General features: G+C 29.1%; 3 protein-coding genes across 3 annotated transcripts; all 3 read left to right on the top strand.

Annotated features, from left to right (window-relative positions):
• Window positions 1–1945: 1945 nt before the first annotated feature.
• Window positions 1946–3565, top strand: LOC145754852 (uncharacterized). The gene has a single exon (XM_082570996.1). It carries the CDS (start codon window positions 2217–2219, stop codon window positions 3546–3548), a length of 1332 nt encoding a protein of 443 aa, XP_082427122.1. The 5' UTR covers window positions 1946–2216; the 3' UTR covers window positions 3549–3565.
• A 331-nt stretch (window positions 3566–3896) lies between these two features.
• LOC145754851 (uncharacterized) lies at window positions 3897–5538 on the top strand. The gene has a single exon (XM_082570995.1). It carries the CDS (start codon window positions 3897–3899, stop codon window positions 5268–5270), a length of 1374 nt encoding a protein of 457 aa, XP_082427121.1. The 3' UTR covers window positions 5271–5538.
• Window positions 5539–5579: 41 nt separating this feature from the next.
• LOC145754946 (epoxide hydrolase 1-like) lies at window positions 5580–9573 on the top strand. Its single transcript, XM_082571119.1, has 9 exons — window positions 5580–5797; window positions 5885–6101; window positions 6756–6930; window positions 7209–7338; window positions 7610–7818; window positions 7913–7994; window positions 8439–8588; window positions 8945–9137; window positions 9392–9573. Exons 1-9 carry the CDS (start codon window positions 5580–5582, stop codon window positions 9482–9484), a joined length of 1467 nt encoding a protein of 488 aa, XP_082427245.1. The 3' UTR covers window positions 9485–9573.
• The last annotated feature ends 7092 nt before the right edge of the window (window positions 9574–16665 follow it).

Genomic DNA, 16665 nt, shown 5'->3' with positions numbered 1-16665 from the left:
TACCTAAAAGACAATAGTTAAAAAATATTAACAAAATAATTGTTAAGTAATTATGTAAGTTAATTAAAGTTATGTTTTTAAAACAGTTAAGTTAAAACAATGTATTTATTACTAGAAGTAAATTCGTCTCTTGTAGTTTTAGTTTAATGTCTTTCATTTCAATTTCTTTCTAAAAACAGTAACAGAATAGTTTATTATTTTTTTAACAACCAAATAGTAAATTAAAGCATTTTGTTAAGGGATATGCTATGTTACTTTTTTTTCTATTTCCTCTACTCTTTTGTGCTAAAACATAAAAGTAAACTGTTTTATATTTTTAAGTTTCAGTAAGGTTTGTTATAATATTAAACTATATACTAACAAGCAGAAGGCTCTTTTTATGTGTTTTTTCTTGCAATTCTTTTTTATAGTCCCTTTCCTTAAAACAACAAACTTGTTATATGCTATTGTTATTATTTTAGGTACTCATATATAATTATATTTACAAAGATTGCTGAATTTATACACTGGGAAGTTTGTTTAATTCTTTACCATGTACCTGTACAGGTGCAATGATGTTGTTGTTATAGTTGACCAAATAGCTTTCTTTTTTAATTGATCTAAAACAAATGCATTACCCTATTTATAAATGACATATTATTTTAATTTCAGCTTGGCTTAGTTATTAAGAGGTTTTAGTCAAATTGATTTTTACCCTATACTGCTGGAACTTGCATTTGATGAGCCTGAAGCTTGGCTGGAACCTAGTTCATTCTATAAAAAATTATGCTGTTGAAAAAGGGGCCTATAAAATCAACCGATAAACACAATTCATAGGTATTTTTACCTTACTGGGCAAGTTTTTTTCTATTGATAGTTTTTCCCGGCTCCTTTAAAATTTAAAATTGTTTAGACATATACTTTTCTATTGAACTTTCATAAAAAATCAATTTAAATAATTCACCTACATTAGCATGTTGTACAACATCCCATTTGCAAATGAAGGACTGGATTCATGAACATGTTTTATTGGTGTTAAACTAGGTGATAGGTTGGTACATCTCTAATAAAAAAATATGTGTGAAAATAACAGTGTTTTTAGTTTTATGTTAAATAAATGTAAGGTACCTCGATTCTATATATAAATCTCTCCCCAGTTTTAACTTCAAAGTTGAAGAAACTATCTCTTGCAAACTCAATTATATCACCAAATTTGACATCAATTTTAACATTAGATTTAATGTGTTTTCTGTTTTTATACGTAAAATTGGTGCTCTGCATTTAACAAAAATGTGTTTGTATATTTTATAGCATAAGAAAAAAACATTTTTAATATAGTATTTTAGTTTTAACTTTGTTAATATAGTTTGATGTACTATTGAAAAAAAGTGAGTTACCATTAAATCTTTAATATAAATTTTTCCATTTTCACAACCCATAATTGCATGTTTTGATGATATACATGGATTCAACAACTGTAAATCGTTGGAATCGTCCTTTCCGATTTTTAAAATCGAGTCTTCGTGCACGAGAACATCTTTAAAGTTTGTATTTAACCTCTTTAATAAGAAATGCATCTTTCTTTTAAGCTGTAAAAACAAAGCAGTTTTAATAATAGCTAATAGTTAAGCTAATTCAATTTATTTTGCCTGAAGTTAAGATCTTTAACATAACCTTTAAATAAAATTTAACTTTAAATTTAAATTTTAGGACTTAATTTTTTTTTGAAAATAAAAAAAGATACATGTGCATGTTGTAAATTGTTTGGTTATGTTTTTGTAGTTCGCGCGATTTTCGGTAAAAACTTTATTCAATTAAAAAACATGTCAGCAAGTTCCTACCGTCATTGGTGCAGAGTTATAAAACGTGACATAGTACAAGTGCAAAGAGTTGTTAATTTTCCGTAAAAACAATCAAGTTATTACAGGTAAAATTCGATTTTGTAAAGGGAATTAGGGACGGACAGTTTACAACTATGGTGCTCAACAGCTTAATAGTTTGGCTAGTGTTTAAAAATTACTATATTTGATTATTGTGTAAAAATAAAGAGTGTAGTTATACAGCGGTACAGTTATACGAGGGTCTGTAAATGAGATATTCAATACTAAATCTAAATCTTTTATACAGCATCTATGTTTCAACTGCTTTATGCTTTTTCCAACAGTTTTGTTTATCTATTCATTGCAGTAGATTGTTAACAATTAAAACAGAATTCTTGATTGTAGATTGGATAAGAAATGGCAGAAGAATGGGATGATGATGACTTTGGGACATTTGAGAGCGCCGATGCTGAAAGTTCAAATGTGTCAGACTCACCCTTAGTGGCAACACAAAACAATCCTCCAGCCTGGATTTTGGAAGCTCAGTCTCCGAAGATTTTGGAAACAACTCACTCCCAAACTCCTGAAGAAAAATATTCTGAGCTTTCACCAGAAAAATTATCGGACACTTCAATTTTTCAAGAAACTATTTCTAACTCCGCCATTCAGGACACACTTTTAGTTGAAAAAAATGAAAATGATGTTGCTTTGGGTTCTGTGTCTTCAAACGATGATCCTGTAAAATCAGAGTACTCAATTTTACAGAGTGGGGACCACAGAAGTGGTGCTGTTTTTAATGTCCCAGAAACGAAATTTGCTCCATTTTCCACTCTTACAAGTGGAACTAGTGATGACAAACTTTCAGATAAAGTCACTAACTCAAAGCCAAAAAAAGACAATTTTAAATCTCCAGCAACTGAAAGTAAAATTGTTCTCGAACTGCAAAGTAAACTAGACTCTGCCATTATTATAAAAGAACAAACAGAAAAGTCAATGTCGGATCTTAGACAGGAGATTACCGAGTTGACGAGCACTATGAAGAAGGAGAATAATGCCAGCGAAAAAGCTCGTAAGGAAGAAATTTTGCAAATAAACAAAGCACATGATATCGAAATTAAGGCATTAAAAGATGAGTCACAAAAGGTTATTACATTGATGACTCGACAGTTTTCGGAAATGTCCCGGCAAGCACTTAACAAACAACTCCTTGAATCGGACAATAATTTGGAAAAAATAGTACAGAAGTGCTTAACAATATTAGAACAGCAATCATCTGTGACGCAAAAAAAGGTCAACGATGAAAATGCAATGCAAGAAAATAAAATAAAAGTTTTAATAGAGAATTGTGAAAAAAAATTAAAATCTTTTGTGGATGCAAAGTGTTTAGAAATTACAAAGAAGTGTTCACAAATAACCGAAGATGCAAAGTTGTCTATAAAAGAACAAATCGATGAATTACTAAAAACTCAAATGGAAATTACAACTGAGACTAACAAAGAAGCATTGCATGAACTAACTAAGACCTATGAAAAACAACTTGAAGTTGCATTTGAAGAAGAGCGTTTAAAAAACTGTCAATCCATACAAGAGTCTGTAGAGAATGCCAGGCAGTCCATTTTAGATTCTGTTATCAGCGAGGAAAAGAAAAACAAATTGCAAAGAGAACAAAACTTTTTGGCTTTACAGATGCTGTTATCGGCCTCTCAAGAACAATTAAAACAGCTTTCAAACCAAAATAAAACTGAATAGGAAAATAATAAGTCAATGTTTTTTTATATATTTTACTATAAGCCTGTTTATTTTAGCAATGTATTTAATTTTGCTATATTCATAGGTTGACTTAATTCTGTAATTTTTTTTTAATTGTCTGGTACATACATTTATTAAATTTAAATGTTTTTGTTTTGTTGCTTTAAACCTAATTTATATAGTTTTAACATATTATTACAAGCACAACAACTTTATGCTCAATTTAATAACCTATGGTTCATGATCACATTACAATTGCAATAATTTAAAATTAATATTTCTATTTATCACTAACAATATGCAGATATTTTTAAACAGAGATTTAGTTAGGGATTTGAACTGATTGTTATGCCTGATATTACACACCATCTAAATACAATGAGCAACCTGATAAGAGTCCGACTAAACTTTGAAATGGCTCCCCCCAACCACACTTCAATGTCAACAAAATACATGTTTTTGATAAACAATACAACCATGAAGAGCATTATTGAGTTGGAGCATGCCATTGTAGAGCGATTTGGTTTCACGAATACCAGATTTATGGTATTGTCTATCGACAATTTTGTGCTTTTATCCTGTGAGGATATAGGAATTATCAGACAAGACGACGAAATTTTAGTATCCTATGATGATTCAAAAAAAAGTAAACCCAATGTATCTACAAAAAATGAGAAAAAAATGGTTTCAAATACTAAAAAGAGAAAAAGAAATGTCTTGAAAATACCAGAAAACGCAAACACAGCAAAAAGAAAGAAAAAAACTGAGCAAAACAAGAAAATTGTTGAGTTGATTCTAAAAAAGAAACCTGTCAAAAAACAAGCGGTATTAAAACAAGCCAAAAAAACTTCAAAAACAGCATCAAGCAGCTCTTTAAGTAGTTTCGACTCTGAACCTGTTGTTACCATAACAAACAATAAAATTCGAGAATCCGTAAATAAAAACGCAACAAGTAGTAGTTCTTCGAATAGCGATTTAGATCCCCCAAACATTAAAACTCCTTTAAAGACTGCAAATTCCAAAACTGTTAAAGTTACAGAAGAGCTAGTTACAAAAGATGATAGTAGCGGTGACTCCAGTAACTCATCGGACTCAACTAGCTCATCAGACCCAACTGACGGCGATAAAAATCTTAAACTAAACGTAACTCCTATTAATAAAAATTTTGCAACAAACAGCAAACAAGTTGATTCAGGCACTCTACGAAATGTCAATATTACCCATCCTCATTATGCCAACAATTATTCTAACACAAATAATTATCACAACTCCTCTGTTATTTTAAGGTGTCCAAGCATGGAAGAAGAAATGCAATGTGATGTTGAAACAAACAAATCCCCTCTGGAAACCGAGTCTGCAATAATTTCACGCAAATTTAAACAGCAATGTCATGATTACACCAATTTACAGTCTCTATCCTGGCCTCCTCGCCGGGGCGATATTATGGCCTTTAAGATAATGGAAATGACTGAAAACTATACCCCCGTTGTGTCCGAGTTTAAAGAAGCAAGGGTGATTTGCACAAGCAGCGAGAGCGGAGTCAAATGCGTCACAGTAGAGCAGTTGTGGCCGGAGGTGAATTCCCCAGCAAACTCCTACGGAAGATTTGAGTTAAATTATGATGAAGAAGAGGAGGGAGAGGAAAAAGTGGAAGTTGTGGTTGACACAGTCAGTACGTTACAATGGACTTTGTTAATGGAAACAAAACTGATCGTTTCGTAGGAAACAAAATTTAAAGTTAAAATAGTAAATATGTCTTGTGTTAGTTGCAAAAATCCTAAACCAAAATGAACACATAGATATTCTCCTTGCATTTATTGCTGCCTGATTAGTTCTGTAGCTTACATTAAGTCTACCTTTATTGTACTTAGCATCAACTTAGCCGGTAAAACAGTGTACACATTTTTTTACTGTTGCAAAAGTATTTCTGTATCAGGGTTTATTTTTTACTAGGCTTTTAAAATAAAATACTGCTTTAAAAAAGTTAACTAATTCCATTTTCGATGTAACATTACAGCTAGGGTTGTAAAAATGATTTTGTATGTGGTGCTTGGTTTAATAATAATTTTTGCAATTTGGAAATGGAACGACAACAAGAAAAAGGAGTTGGATTTGATCTCCCAGTTTTTTCCCGACAAAGTCTGGTCGCTAGAGGGCAACGATGACAATGATGTTACAATTTATAAATTTGAAATCAAAATTCCTGATGCACAGCTGAAAAAGTTTAACAACAAAATTTCGCAAACAAGGTAAGGTTATTTTAAAAATATTTTTAATTAATATTTAGTTGAGCTATATATATAAATCGTAAAAATTTAATTCAACTTTTTTTTTAGATATCCCACTGCATCTTTATCCAATGTCAAGTTTCAATATGGGATGCGGGATCATGTAATGGAGGACCTACTCAAGTATTGGAAGAAAGAGTACTCCTGGAGGACCCAAGAGAAGATGATGAACACGTTCGGACACTTTAAAACTCGCATTGAAGGGATTCAGATTCATTTTATCCACGAAACCCCACCGGATACTTACCCCTATTTCAATTTTCAGGTTTGAAAAGTTGATTAATATTTTTAAAACTTTTTTCAAATTTTAATTGCCAAATTATTTTTGTAGAAGTAAAGATCTTAAAGGTGTTTTTTTTGTAGGCCAAATTGCCCAAAATAGGTAAATTTAGACCCGAGTTATTAGCATTAGTTGTTATGAGTAATTTAGTTGAGTTTTACCTAGGTACAAGCAAATAAGGTCATGATGGCAAAGAAAGTAGTAGGAATGTTCAAGCCATCAGCAGGGGGAGATTATGAAAAACTGGTCAGTACTAACTTAGTTATTTTATTAGCAAGAACAGGTTAGAAAAAGTATAAGTAGTCAGTGGTTAAAAATAGCAATTAAAAAAAAATTGACAATGAATTTTGGTCATAATTTTTATTTATACATTTATTTATCCTAAATGTAGGAAGGTTGAATTTATGACCTTAACATAAAGTAACAGCAGTTACCATTACCCAATCTTGAGCAGTTTGCCTGTTGCAGTTTTGGATATTATAGATTATATTTTAACTTGCTGATTAAGTGTTGGCTCAGAAAAAGTTTATAAAGTTTATAGTACCTTACCAAAAGGTCCTACAGCATAAAAGCAGTGGGAATCAAACCGAGCATTTCATGTAATAAAACAAAGTGTTCTGACTACTATTCACTTTCTAGGATCAAAAAGTAATCCTATGCATTCACGGTTGGCCGGGTTCTTTCGTCGAGTACCTCGAGATGATCCCAATGTTGACCAACCCTGTGGAGCATGGAGGAAACGAGACGGATGCTTTTACGGTTGTTGTTCCTTCTATCCCAGGATTTGGGTTTTCTGATGCACCTGAAAGAGAAGGTAATACCTTTCTGTGTTTTACCCTCAAATATTCTGAATTTACTAGCCTAACTTATCATTTTAATACTTGTGAAATGTCTGTTGCCTATGTTATTGGTAAGTTCTTGTAGCTAGTGATGTTTTTACAATTAAATTTATAAGAATACTTAGTTATTCCAAACACCAGTATTTATTGGGCATTCCTTTGTAGTAGAATTCACTTTTGTAATATTTGGTTAAATAGTTTTCGATAGAACTTGATATTTTGCCAATTTACTAATTGAAATATTTTATGTAAGGTTTTAACATCTACGAATGTGCCCGCGTTTTTCACAAATTGATGCTGAGACTTGGTCATAAGAAATATTATGTTCAGGGTGGAGATTATGGAGCAATGATCAGCAATGCTATTTCTATTATGTACCCAAGGTATTCAAACCTTAACTAAGCTAGCCTGGTAGTTTAACAATTTTCTAGCTGTTTCTTTAACTTATTTTAAACCTTTTATGGTATGGCTTAAGGATCTGGTTGTTAAAATAGTTTATTTATAAAACATGAAATGAAAAATTAATAAATATTTAAAATGAATTTTCTTGTTTAATTGAAATTTGTTATTTACATGCCTAAGTGGTTAAATTATTTATTGTATAACATAGTCTTAATACGCTATCTAAAGCACCATATTATTTATGTTATACAGTTGTATAAGGGGTTGCTACACAACCATGTCCACCAAAGGCCCACAAGGCATTACTAGTGTTCTTAAAATTATAATTGGTTCTTACATACCCAGTCTTTTTTACACGGCGGAAGAAAGTGAGAAGATATACCCGTTCAAAAAAACCTTAAAAAATGCCTTTGAAGAAACTGGGTATGCACATTTGCATGCAACCAAACCCGATACAGTTGGTAAATTTATTTTATTTTCAGTAGTACATTAAATAATATAAATTGAGTCAAAATTTTAAACTTTATTAAGTCTTGTTTTAAAATTTTTTTGTAGGTTTTGCTTTGTCAGATTCTCCAGTTGGCCTTGCTGCTTACATTTTGGAGAAGTTTTCTTCCTGGACTGATATGCAGGGCAGGTAAGTTTGTTTAAATAATCAAGCAGTGTTGAGAATGGACACTAAATTTAATCTCTGTAAGCTTTTTTTAAAAAATAAAAAAATGCTGTTTTTGTAAATATTTTTATCCTTAAAGGTCTACTTCACCACCTAAACATAGAGTAACGTCAATTGCCCCTACCCAGTCTCGAGTTGCCTATGACAGTTTGGGATATTATAGATTATATTTGCATGATAGTTAATCTGCTAATAAAGTGCTGGCTCAGCAGAAGTTTTTACTGTTAACAACGCCTTATTTAAGGGTGCTACAGCATCAGGGCTTTAGGGATCTAACCCAGGACCTCAAGTAGTTTAGGAAGTGTTGTAACCACTTCATCATGTTGCCGGTCTTTGTGATTGAGTTTTCTATTTTTAGAAAATAGGAATGTAAAATTGATCGATATACATTTTTTTTTTAATTTGCAGAGAAATGGATGGTGGTCTTCTGTGGAAATATTGGACAGAAAATCAACTTCTCGACAATATTATGATATACTGGTGGTCTGAGAATGTTACTGCCTCATTAAGGCTCTACAAAGAGACCTTAGCTAACCCTATAGTGCTTAAAATGAACCAGTAAGTTTGTTTGCAATAATTAGAATACATTTGCCTTTGTTGGTGATTGTTTACTATTTTTTTGTGTACTTAACTATCTTTGAGTTTTGTGAGTTTAGTATATTGTTATATCTTTTGTAAAAAAGCCATAAATTTTTTTTTACGTCCTCTTACAAGATTTTTTTAGTTTATTTATTCGTTCAACCATCCACAAACTCGCATAACTTTGATAAAGGAAGAAATAAAAAAAAAGAAATAGAGAAAAAACTTTAATGTGGCAGAACAACATGGCAGATTCGTTACAATATATATTAGTTTTAATTTTAACATAGGCTGTATGGATGTGGGGTCAACATTTTTACTGTTTTACCTTTTAGATTAAAAATTCATGTTCCCTATGGGTATGGTTGGTTCCCTAACGAGTTTATTATCTGTGCGAAAACTTGGATGAAATCTCATATTCCCAACCTGATTCATTTTACTTATATGAAGGAAGGTGGCCATTTCAACGCATTCCAAGTCCCAGCTTTATTATGTAACGACATACGACTCTTTGTAAGAACTGTTGAGGTAATAACATCGTTAGTTTTTTTTCCACAAAAGTTTTAAATTTTTACTTTTTTTTAACATTTTTCCTTTTTCTTTATCATAGTTATTTATTAAATAAAACTTTTTTTTTAGAAATTAAGAAATTTAATTAAATTAGGAAATTGATAACTTAATTAATTAAGAAAAACAAGTATATGCCAGTTTAAAATATAGGAATTTTTTGCGATTTTTATAACGACTGATAACCAAATTAAAAAACAATTAATATTTTACAGCAAAGAGAAAGAGCGACCTCAAGTTGGGCCAAATCATTCATGACAGATGTCAAGTCGTCTCATCTAGACCGTTTGCATAAAAAAGCTCAATAACCAAAGTACTTTAATGTAAAAAAAAACCTAATTGGTGTTCATTAAAAATCTAATTGGTGTTCCATTAAGTTATATTTTAATTTTTTACTTTAATTTTGTTAGTCAGGTTTTGTTGCAATTTTTTTTATTTAATGTTGTTTTGTATTCAATAAATTATTTATTATCAAATTATCATAAATTTTTTTTTATATATTCACATTTTTTTTTTGAAGTATAGGATTCAATGGACGATTTTTTTTTTTGAAGTATGTACGAGAGGCGCTTTTTTTCAAATTTTATTATTTGGTGATTTTTAAATTGCTAAAAACAGGTTTAAAACGTTAGAATGGCTTATAGTAGCCTGTTAATGCCTTTTTTGTAAAAAAATACTAAAAATTTTTTTTAATTTTCGGCCAAATTTAGCAAAAACACCAAGGCCCTTGTAAAAACACCAAAAACCCTTGTAGAAAATGCCCAAAATCACTGTTTTTTGGGGAAAAAATAAGTCACCGAAATTCGACAAAAACTTGATTTTAAAGACGTTAAACTGCCTTAAATCAGATCGTAGGAAATTTTTTTGCCCCAAAATACTCGAAAGTATTTTTTTTAATTTTATAATTATTTTTTTACTGCAAGATGGTGCACGAGAGTCGTTTTTTTCAAATTTATTTTTGGATAAAAACATGATTTTTAAATTGTTAAAAACAGATTTGAAACGTTAGGACGGCTTATAGTAGACTGTTAATGCCTTTTTTGCAAAAAAATGCCAAAATATTTTTTTTTCATTTTCGGCCAAATTTAGCAAAAACACCAAGGCTATATATACCCTTGTAAAAAATGCCAAAAATCACTGTTTTTGGATGAAAAAATAAGTCACCGAAATTTAACAAAAACTTGATTTTAAAGACGTTAAACTGACTCAAATTACATTGTAAAAAATTTTTTTGCCCCAAAATACCCAAAAGTATTTATTTTAAATTTTATAATTATTTTTTTACTGCAAGATGGTGCACGAGAATCGTTTTTTTTCAAATTTATTTTTTGATAAAAACATGATTTTTAAATTGTTAAAAACAGATTTAAAACGTTAGGACGGATTATAGTAGACTGTTAATCCCTTTTATGCAAAAAAATACTAAAATATTTTTTTTTCATTTTCGGCCAAATTTAGCAAAAACACCAAGGCTATATATACCCTTGTAGAAAATGCCAAAAATCACTGTTTTTGGAGGAAAATATAAGTCACCGAAATTTAACAAAAACTTAATTTTAAAGACGTTAAACTGACTCAAATTACATTGTAAGGATTTTTTTTGCCCAAAAATACCAAAAGGTATTTATTTTAAATGTTATAATTATTTTTTTACTGCAAGATGGTGCACGAGAGTCGTTTTTTTTCAAATTTATTTTTTGATAAAAACATGTTTTTTAAATTGTTAAAAACAGATTTGAAACGTTAGGACGGCTTATAGTAGACTGTTAATCCCTTTTATGCAAAAAAATATTAAAATATTTTTTTTTCATTTTCGGCCAAATTTAGCAAAAACACCAAGGCCAATTATATGGGGGGGGGGGCAATAATTTTTTGCCCTAACTTTTTTATTTTTGGATTTTTTCGCAAATTTCTTTATCTCTTATGTTAGTTAGGGCAATGCGCATCAAATAAGATGTTTAATTTCGGGATTTGAAATTTTACGAAAATTTAGTAAATATGTCATAACTTTATTAATATTAAATATTTTTTCATAATTTTTTTGAAATAGGATATTTAGACCAGTGCGGTTCTAAAGGTTTGGTTGAAATTCGATTTAAATTTTTCAATTTTTTTAAAAATTTTTATTGGCCCACTTTATATATTACCAATATATGGGGGGGGGGGGGCAATAATTTTTAACTTTTGGATTTTTGGATTTTTTCGCAAATTTCTTTATCTCTTATGTTAGTTAGGGCAATGCGCATCAAATAAGATGTTTAATTTCGGGATTTGAAATTTTACGAAAATTCAGTAAATATGTCATAACTTTATTAATATTAAATATTTTTTCATAATTTTTTTAAAATAGGATATTTAGACCAGTGCGGTTCTATTGGTTTGGTTTAAATTCGATTTAAATTTTTCAATATTTTTGAAATTTTTATTGGCTCACTTTATATAGTACCAATATATGGGGGGGTGGGCAATAATTTTTTGCCCTAACTTTTTTATTTTTGGATTTTTTCGCAAATTTCTTTATATCTTGTGTTAGTTAGGGCAATGCCCATCAAATAAGATGTTTAATTTCGGGATTTGAAATTTTACGAAAATTCAGTAAATACGTCATAACTTTATTAATATTAAATATTTTTTCATAATTTTTTTGAAATAGAATATTTAGACCAGTGCGGTTCTATTGGTTTGGTTTAAATTCGATTTAAATTTTTCAATATTTTTGAAATTTTTATTGGCCCACTTTATATAGTACCAATTTATAGGGGGGGCGCAATAATTTTTTGCCCTAACTTTTTTATTTTTGGAATTTTTTGCAAATTTCTTTATCTCTTATGTTAGTTAGGGCAATGCGCATCAAATAAGATGTTTAATTTCGGGATTTGAAATTTTACGAAAATTTAGTAAATATGTCATAACTTTATTAATATTAAATATTTTTTCATAATTTTTTTTGAAATAGGATATTTAGACCAGTGCGGTTCTATTGGTTTGGTTTAAATTCGATTTAAATTTTTCAATTTTTTTGAAATTTTTATTGGCCCACTTTATATAGTACCAATTTATGGGGGGGGGGGCAATAATTTTTTGCCCTAACTTTTTTATTTTTGTTTTTTTTCGCAAATTTCTTTATCTCTTATGTTAGTTAGGGCAATGCGCATCAAATAAGATGTTTAATTTCCGGATTTGAAATTTTACGAAAATTCAGTAAATATGTCATAACTTTATTAATATTAAACATTTTTTTATAATTTTTTTAAAATAGGATATTTAGACCAGTGCGGTTCTATTGGTTTGGTTTAAATTCGATTTAAATTTTTCAATTTTTTTGAAATTTTTATTGGCCCACTTTATATAGTACCAATATATGGGGGGGCAATAATTTTTTGCCCTAACTTTTTTATTTTTGGAATTTTTTGCAAATTTCTTTATCTCTTATGTTAGTTAGGGCAATGCGCATCAAATAAGATGTTTAATTTCGGGATTTGAAATTTTACGAAAATTTAGTAAATATGTCATAACTTTATTAATATTAAATATTTTTTCATAATTTTTTTTGAAATAGGATATTTAGACCAGTGCGGTTCTATTGGTTTGGTTTAAATTCGATTTAAATTTTTCAATTTTTTTGAAATTTTTTTTGGCCCACTTTATATAGTACCAATTTATGGGGGGGGGGGGGGCAATAATTTTTTGGCCCTAACTTTTTTATTTTTGGATTTTTTCGCAAATTCCTTTATCTCTTATGCTAGTTAGGGCAATGCGCATCAAATAAGATGTTTAATTTCGGGATTTGAAATTTTACGAAAATTCAGTAAATATGTCATTACTTTACTAATATTAAATATTTTTTCATAATTTTTTTGAAATAGGATATTTAGACCAGTGCGGTTCTATTGGTTTGGTTTAAATTCGATTTAAATTTTTCAATATTTTTGAAATTTTTATTGGCCCAATTTATATAGTACCAATTTATGGGGGGGGGGGGGGGCATTAATTTTTTGCCCTAACTTTTTTATTTTTGGATTTTTTCGCAAATTTCTTTATCTCTTATGTTAGTTAGGGTAATGCGCATCAAATAAGATGTTTAATTTCGGGATTTGAAATTTTACGAAAATTTAGTAAATATGTCATAACTTTATTAATATTAAATATTTTTTCATAATTTTTTTGAAATAGGATATTTAAACCAGTGCGGTTCCATTGGTTTGGTTTACATTCGATTTAAATTTTTCAATATTTTTGAAATTTTTATTGGCCCACTTTATATAGTACCAATTTATGGGGGGGGGGGGGCAATAATTTTTTGCCCTAACTTTTTTATTTTTGGATTTTTTCGCAAATTTCTTTATCTCTTATGTTAGTTAGGGCAATGCGCATCAAATAAGATGTTTAATTTCGGGATTTGAAATTTTACGAAAATTTAGTAAATATGTCATAACTTTATTAATATTAAATATTTTTTCATAATTTTTTTGAAACAGGATATTTAGACCAGTGCGGTTCTATTGGTTTGGTTTAAATTCGATTTAAATTTTTCAATTTTTTTGAAATTTTTATTGGCCCACTTTATATAGTACCAATTTATGGGGGGGGAAGGAATTTTTTGCCCTAACTTTTTTATTTTTGGATTTTTTCGCAAATTTTTTTATCTCTTATGCTAGTTAGGGCAATGCGCATCAAATAAGATGTTTAATTTCGGGATTTGAAATTTTACGAAAATTCAGTAAATATATCATAACTTTATTAATATTAAATATTTTTTCATAATTTTTTTGAAATAGGATATTTAAACCAGTGCGGTTCCATTGGTTTGGTTTAAATTCGATTTAAATTTTTCAATTTTTTTGAAATTTTTATTGGCCCACTTTATATAGTACCAATTTATGGGGGGGGGGAGGGGGCAATAATTTTTTGCCCTAACTTTTTTATTTTTGGATTTTTTCGCAAATTTCTTTATCTCTTAAGTTAGTTAGGGCAATGCGCATCAAATAAGATGTTTAATTTCGGGATTTGAAATTTTACGAAAATTTAGTAAATATGTCATAACTTTATTAATATTAGATATTTTTTCATAATTTTTTTGAAATAGGATATTTAGACCAGTGCGGTTCTATTGGTTTGGTTTAAATTCGATTTAAATTTTTCAATATTTTTGAAATTTTTATTGGCCCACTTTATATAGTACCAATTTATGGGGGAGGGGGGCAATAATTTTTTGCCCTAACTTTTTTATTTTTGGATTTTTTCGCAAATTTCTTTATCTCTTATGTTAGTTAGGGCAATGCGCATCAAATAAGATGTTTAATTTCGGGATTTGAAATTTTACGAAAATTTAGTAAATATGTCATAACTTTATTAATATTAAATATTTTTTCATAATTTTTTTGAAATAGGATATTTAGACCAGTGCGGTTCTATTGGTTTGGTTTAAATTCGATTTAAATTTTTCAATTTTTTTGAAATTTTTATTGGCCCACTTTATATAGTACCAATTTATGGGGGGGGGGGGGGGGAGGGGGCAATAATTTTTTGCCCTAACTTTTTTATTTTTGGATTTTTTCGCAAATTTCTTTATCTCTTATGTTAGTTAGGGCAATGCGCATCAAATAAGATGTTTAATTTCGTGATTTGAAATTTTACGAAAATTCAGTAAATACGTCATAACTTTATTAATATTAAATATTTTTTCATAATTTTTTTAAAATAGGATATTTAGACCAGTGCGGTTCTAATGGTTTGGTTTAAATTCAATTTTAATTTTTTAATTTTTTTGAAATTTTTATTTGCCCACTTTATATAGTACCAATTTATGGGGGGGGGGGGGGGGGGGGGCAATAATTTTTTGCCCTAACTTTTTTATTTTAGGAATTTTTTCGCAAATTTTTTTATCTCTTATGCTAGTTAGGGCAATGCGCATCAAATAAGATGTTTAATTTCGGGATTTGAAATTTTACGAAAATTCAGTAAATACGTCATAACTTTACTAGTATTAAATATTTTTTCATAATTTTTATGAAATAGTATATTTAAACCAGTGCGGTTCCATTGGTTTGGTTTAAATTCGATTTAAATTTTTCAATATTTTTTTGAAATTTTTATTGGCCCACTTTATATAGTACCAATTTATGGGGGAGGGGGGCAATAATTTTTTGCCCTAACTTTTTTATTTTTGGATTTTTTCGCAAATTTCTTTATCTCTTATGTTAGTTAGGGCAATGCGCATCAAATAAGATGTTTAATTTCGGGATTTGAAATTTTACGAAAATTTAGTAAATATGTCATAACTTTATTAATATTAAATATTTTTTCATAATTTTTTTGAAATAGGATATTTAGACCAGTGCGGTTCTATTGGTTTGGTTTAAATTCGATTTAAATTTTTCAATTTTTTTGAAATTTTTATTGGCCCACTTTATATAGTACCAATATATGGGGGGGGGGGCAATAATTTTTTGCCCTAACTTTTTTATTTTTGGATTTTTTCGCAAATTTCTTTATCTCTTATGTTAGTTAGGGCAATGCGCATCAAATAAGATGTTTAATTTCGGGATTTGAAATTTTACGAAAATTCAGTAAATATGTCATAACTTTATTAATATTAAATATTTTTTCATAATTTTTTTGAAATAGGATATTTGGACCAGTGCGGTTCTATTGGTTTGGTTTAAATTCGATTTAAATTTTTCAATTTTTTTGAAATTTTTATTGGCCCACTTTATATAGTACCAATATATGGGGGGGGGGGAAATAATTTTTTGCCCTAACTTTTTTATTTTTGGATTTTTTCGCAAATTTCTTTATCTCTTATGTTAGTTAGGGCAATGCGCATCAAATAAGATGTTTAATTTCGGGATTTGAAATTTTACGAAAATTTAGTAAATATGTCATAACTTTATTAATATTAAATATTTTTTCATAATTTTTTTGAAACAGGATATTTAGACCAGTGCGGTTCTATTGGTTTGGTTTAAATTCGATTTAAATTTTTCAATTTTTTTGAAATTTTTATTGGCCCACTTTATATAGTACCAATTTATGGGGGGGGGGAGGGGGCAATAATTTTTTGCCCTAACTTTTTTATTTTTGGATTTTTTCGCAAATTTCTTTATCTCTTAAGTTAGTTAGGGCAATGCGCATCAAATAAGATGTTTAATTTCGGGATTTTAAATTTTACGAAAATTTAGTAAATATGTCATAACTTTATTAATATTAGATATTTTTTCATAATTTTTTTGAAATAGGATATTTAGACCAGTGCGGTTCTATTGGTTTGGTTTAAATTCGATTTAAATTTTTCAATATTTTTGAAATTTTTATTGGCCCACTTTATATAGTACCAATTTATGGGGGGAGGGGGGAGGAATTTTTTGCCCTAACTCTTTTATTTTTGGATTTTTTCGCAAATTTCTTTATCTCTTATGCTAGTTAGGGCAATGCGCATCAAATAAGATGTTTAATTTCGGGATTTGAAATTTTACGAAAATTCAGTAAA

Source organism: Corella eumyota, chromosome 6 (genome assembly GCF_963082875.1).
Source record: "Corella eumyota chromosome 6, kaCorEumy4.1, whole genome shotgun sequence".
NCBI lineage: Eukaryota > Metazoa > Chordata > Ascidiacea > Phlebobranchia > Corellidae > Corella > Corella eumyota.
This window is presented reverse-complemented; position numbering and strand designations above follow the sequence as displayed.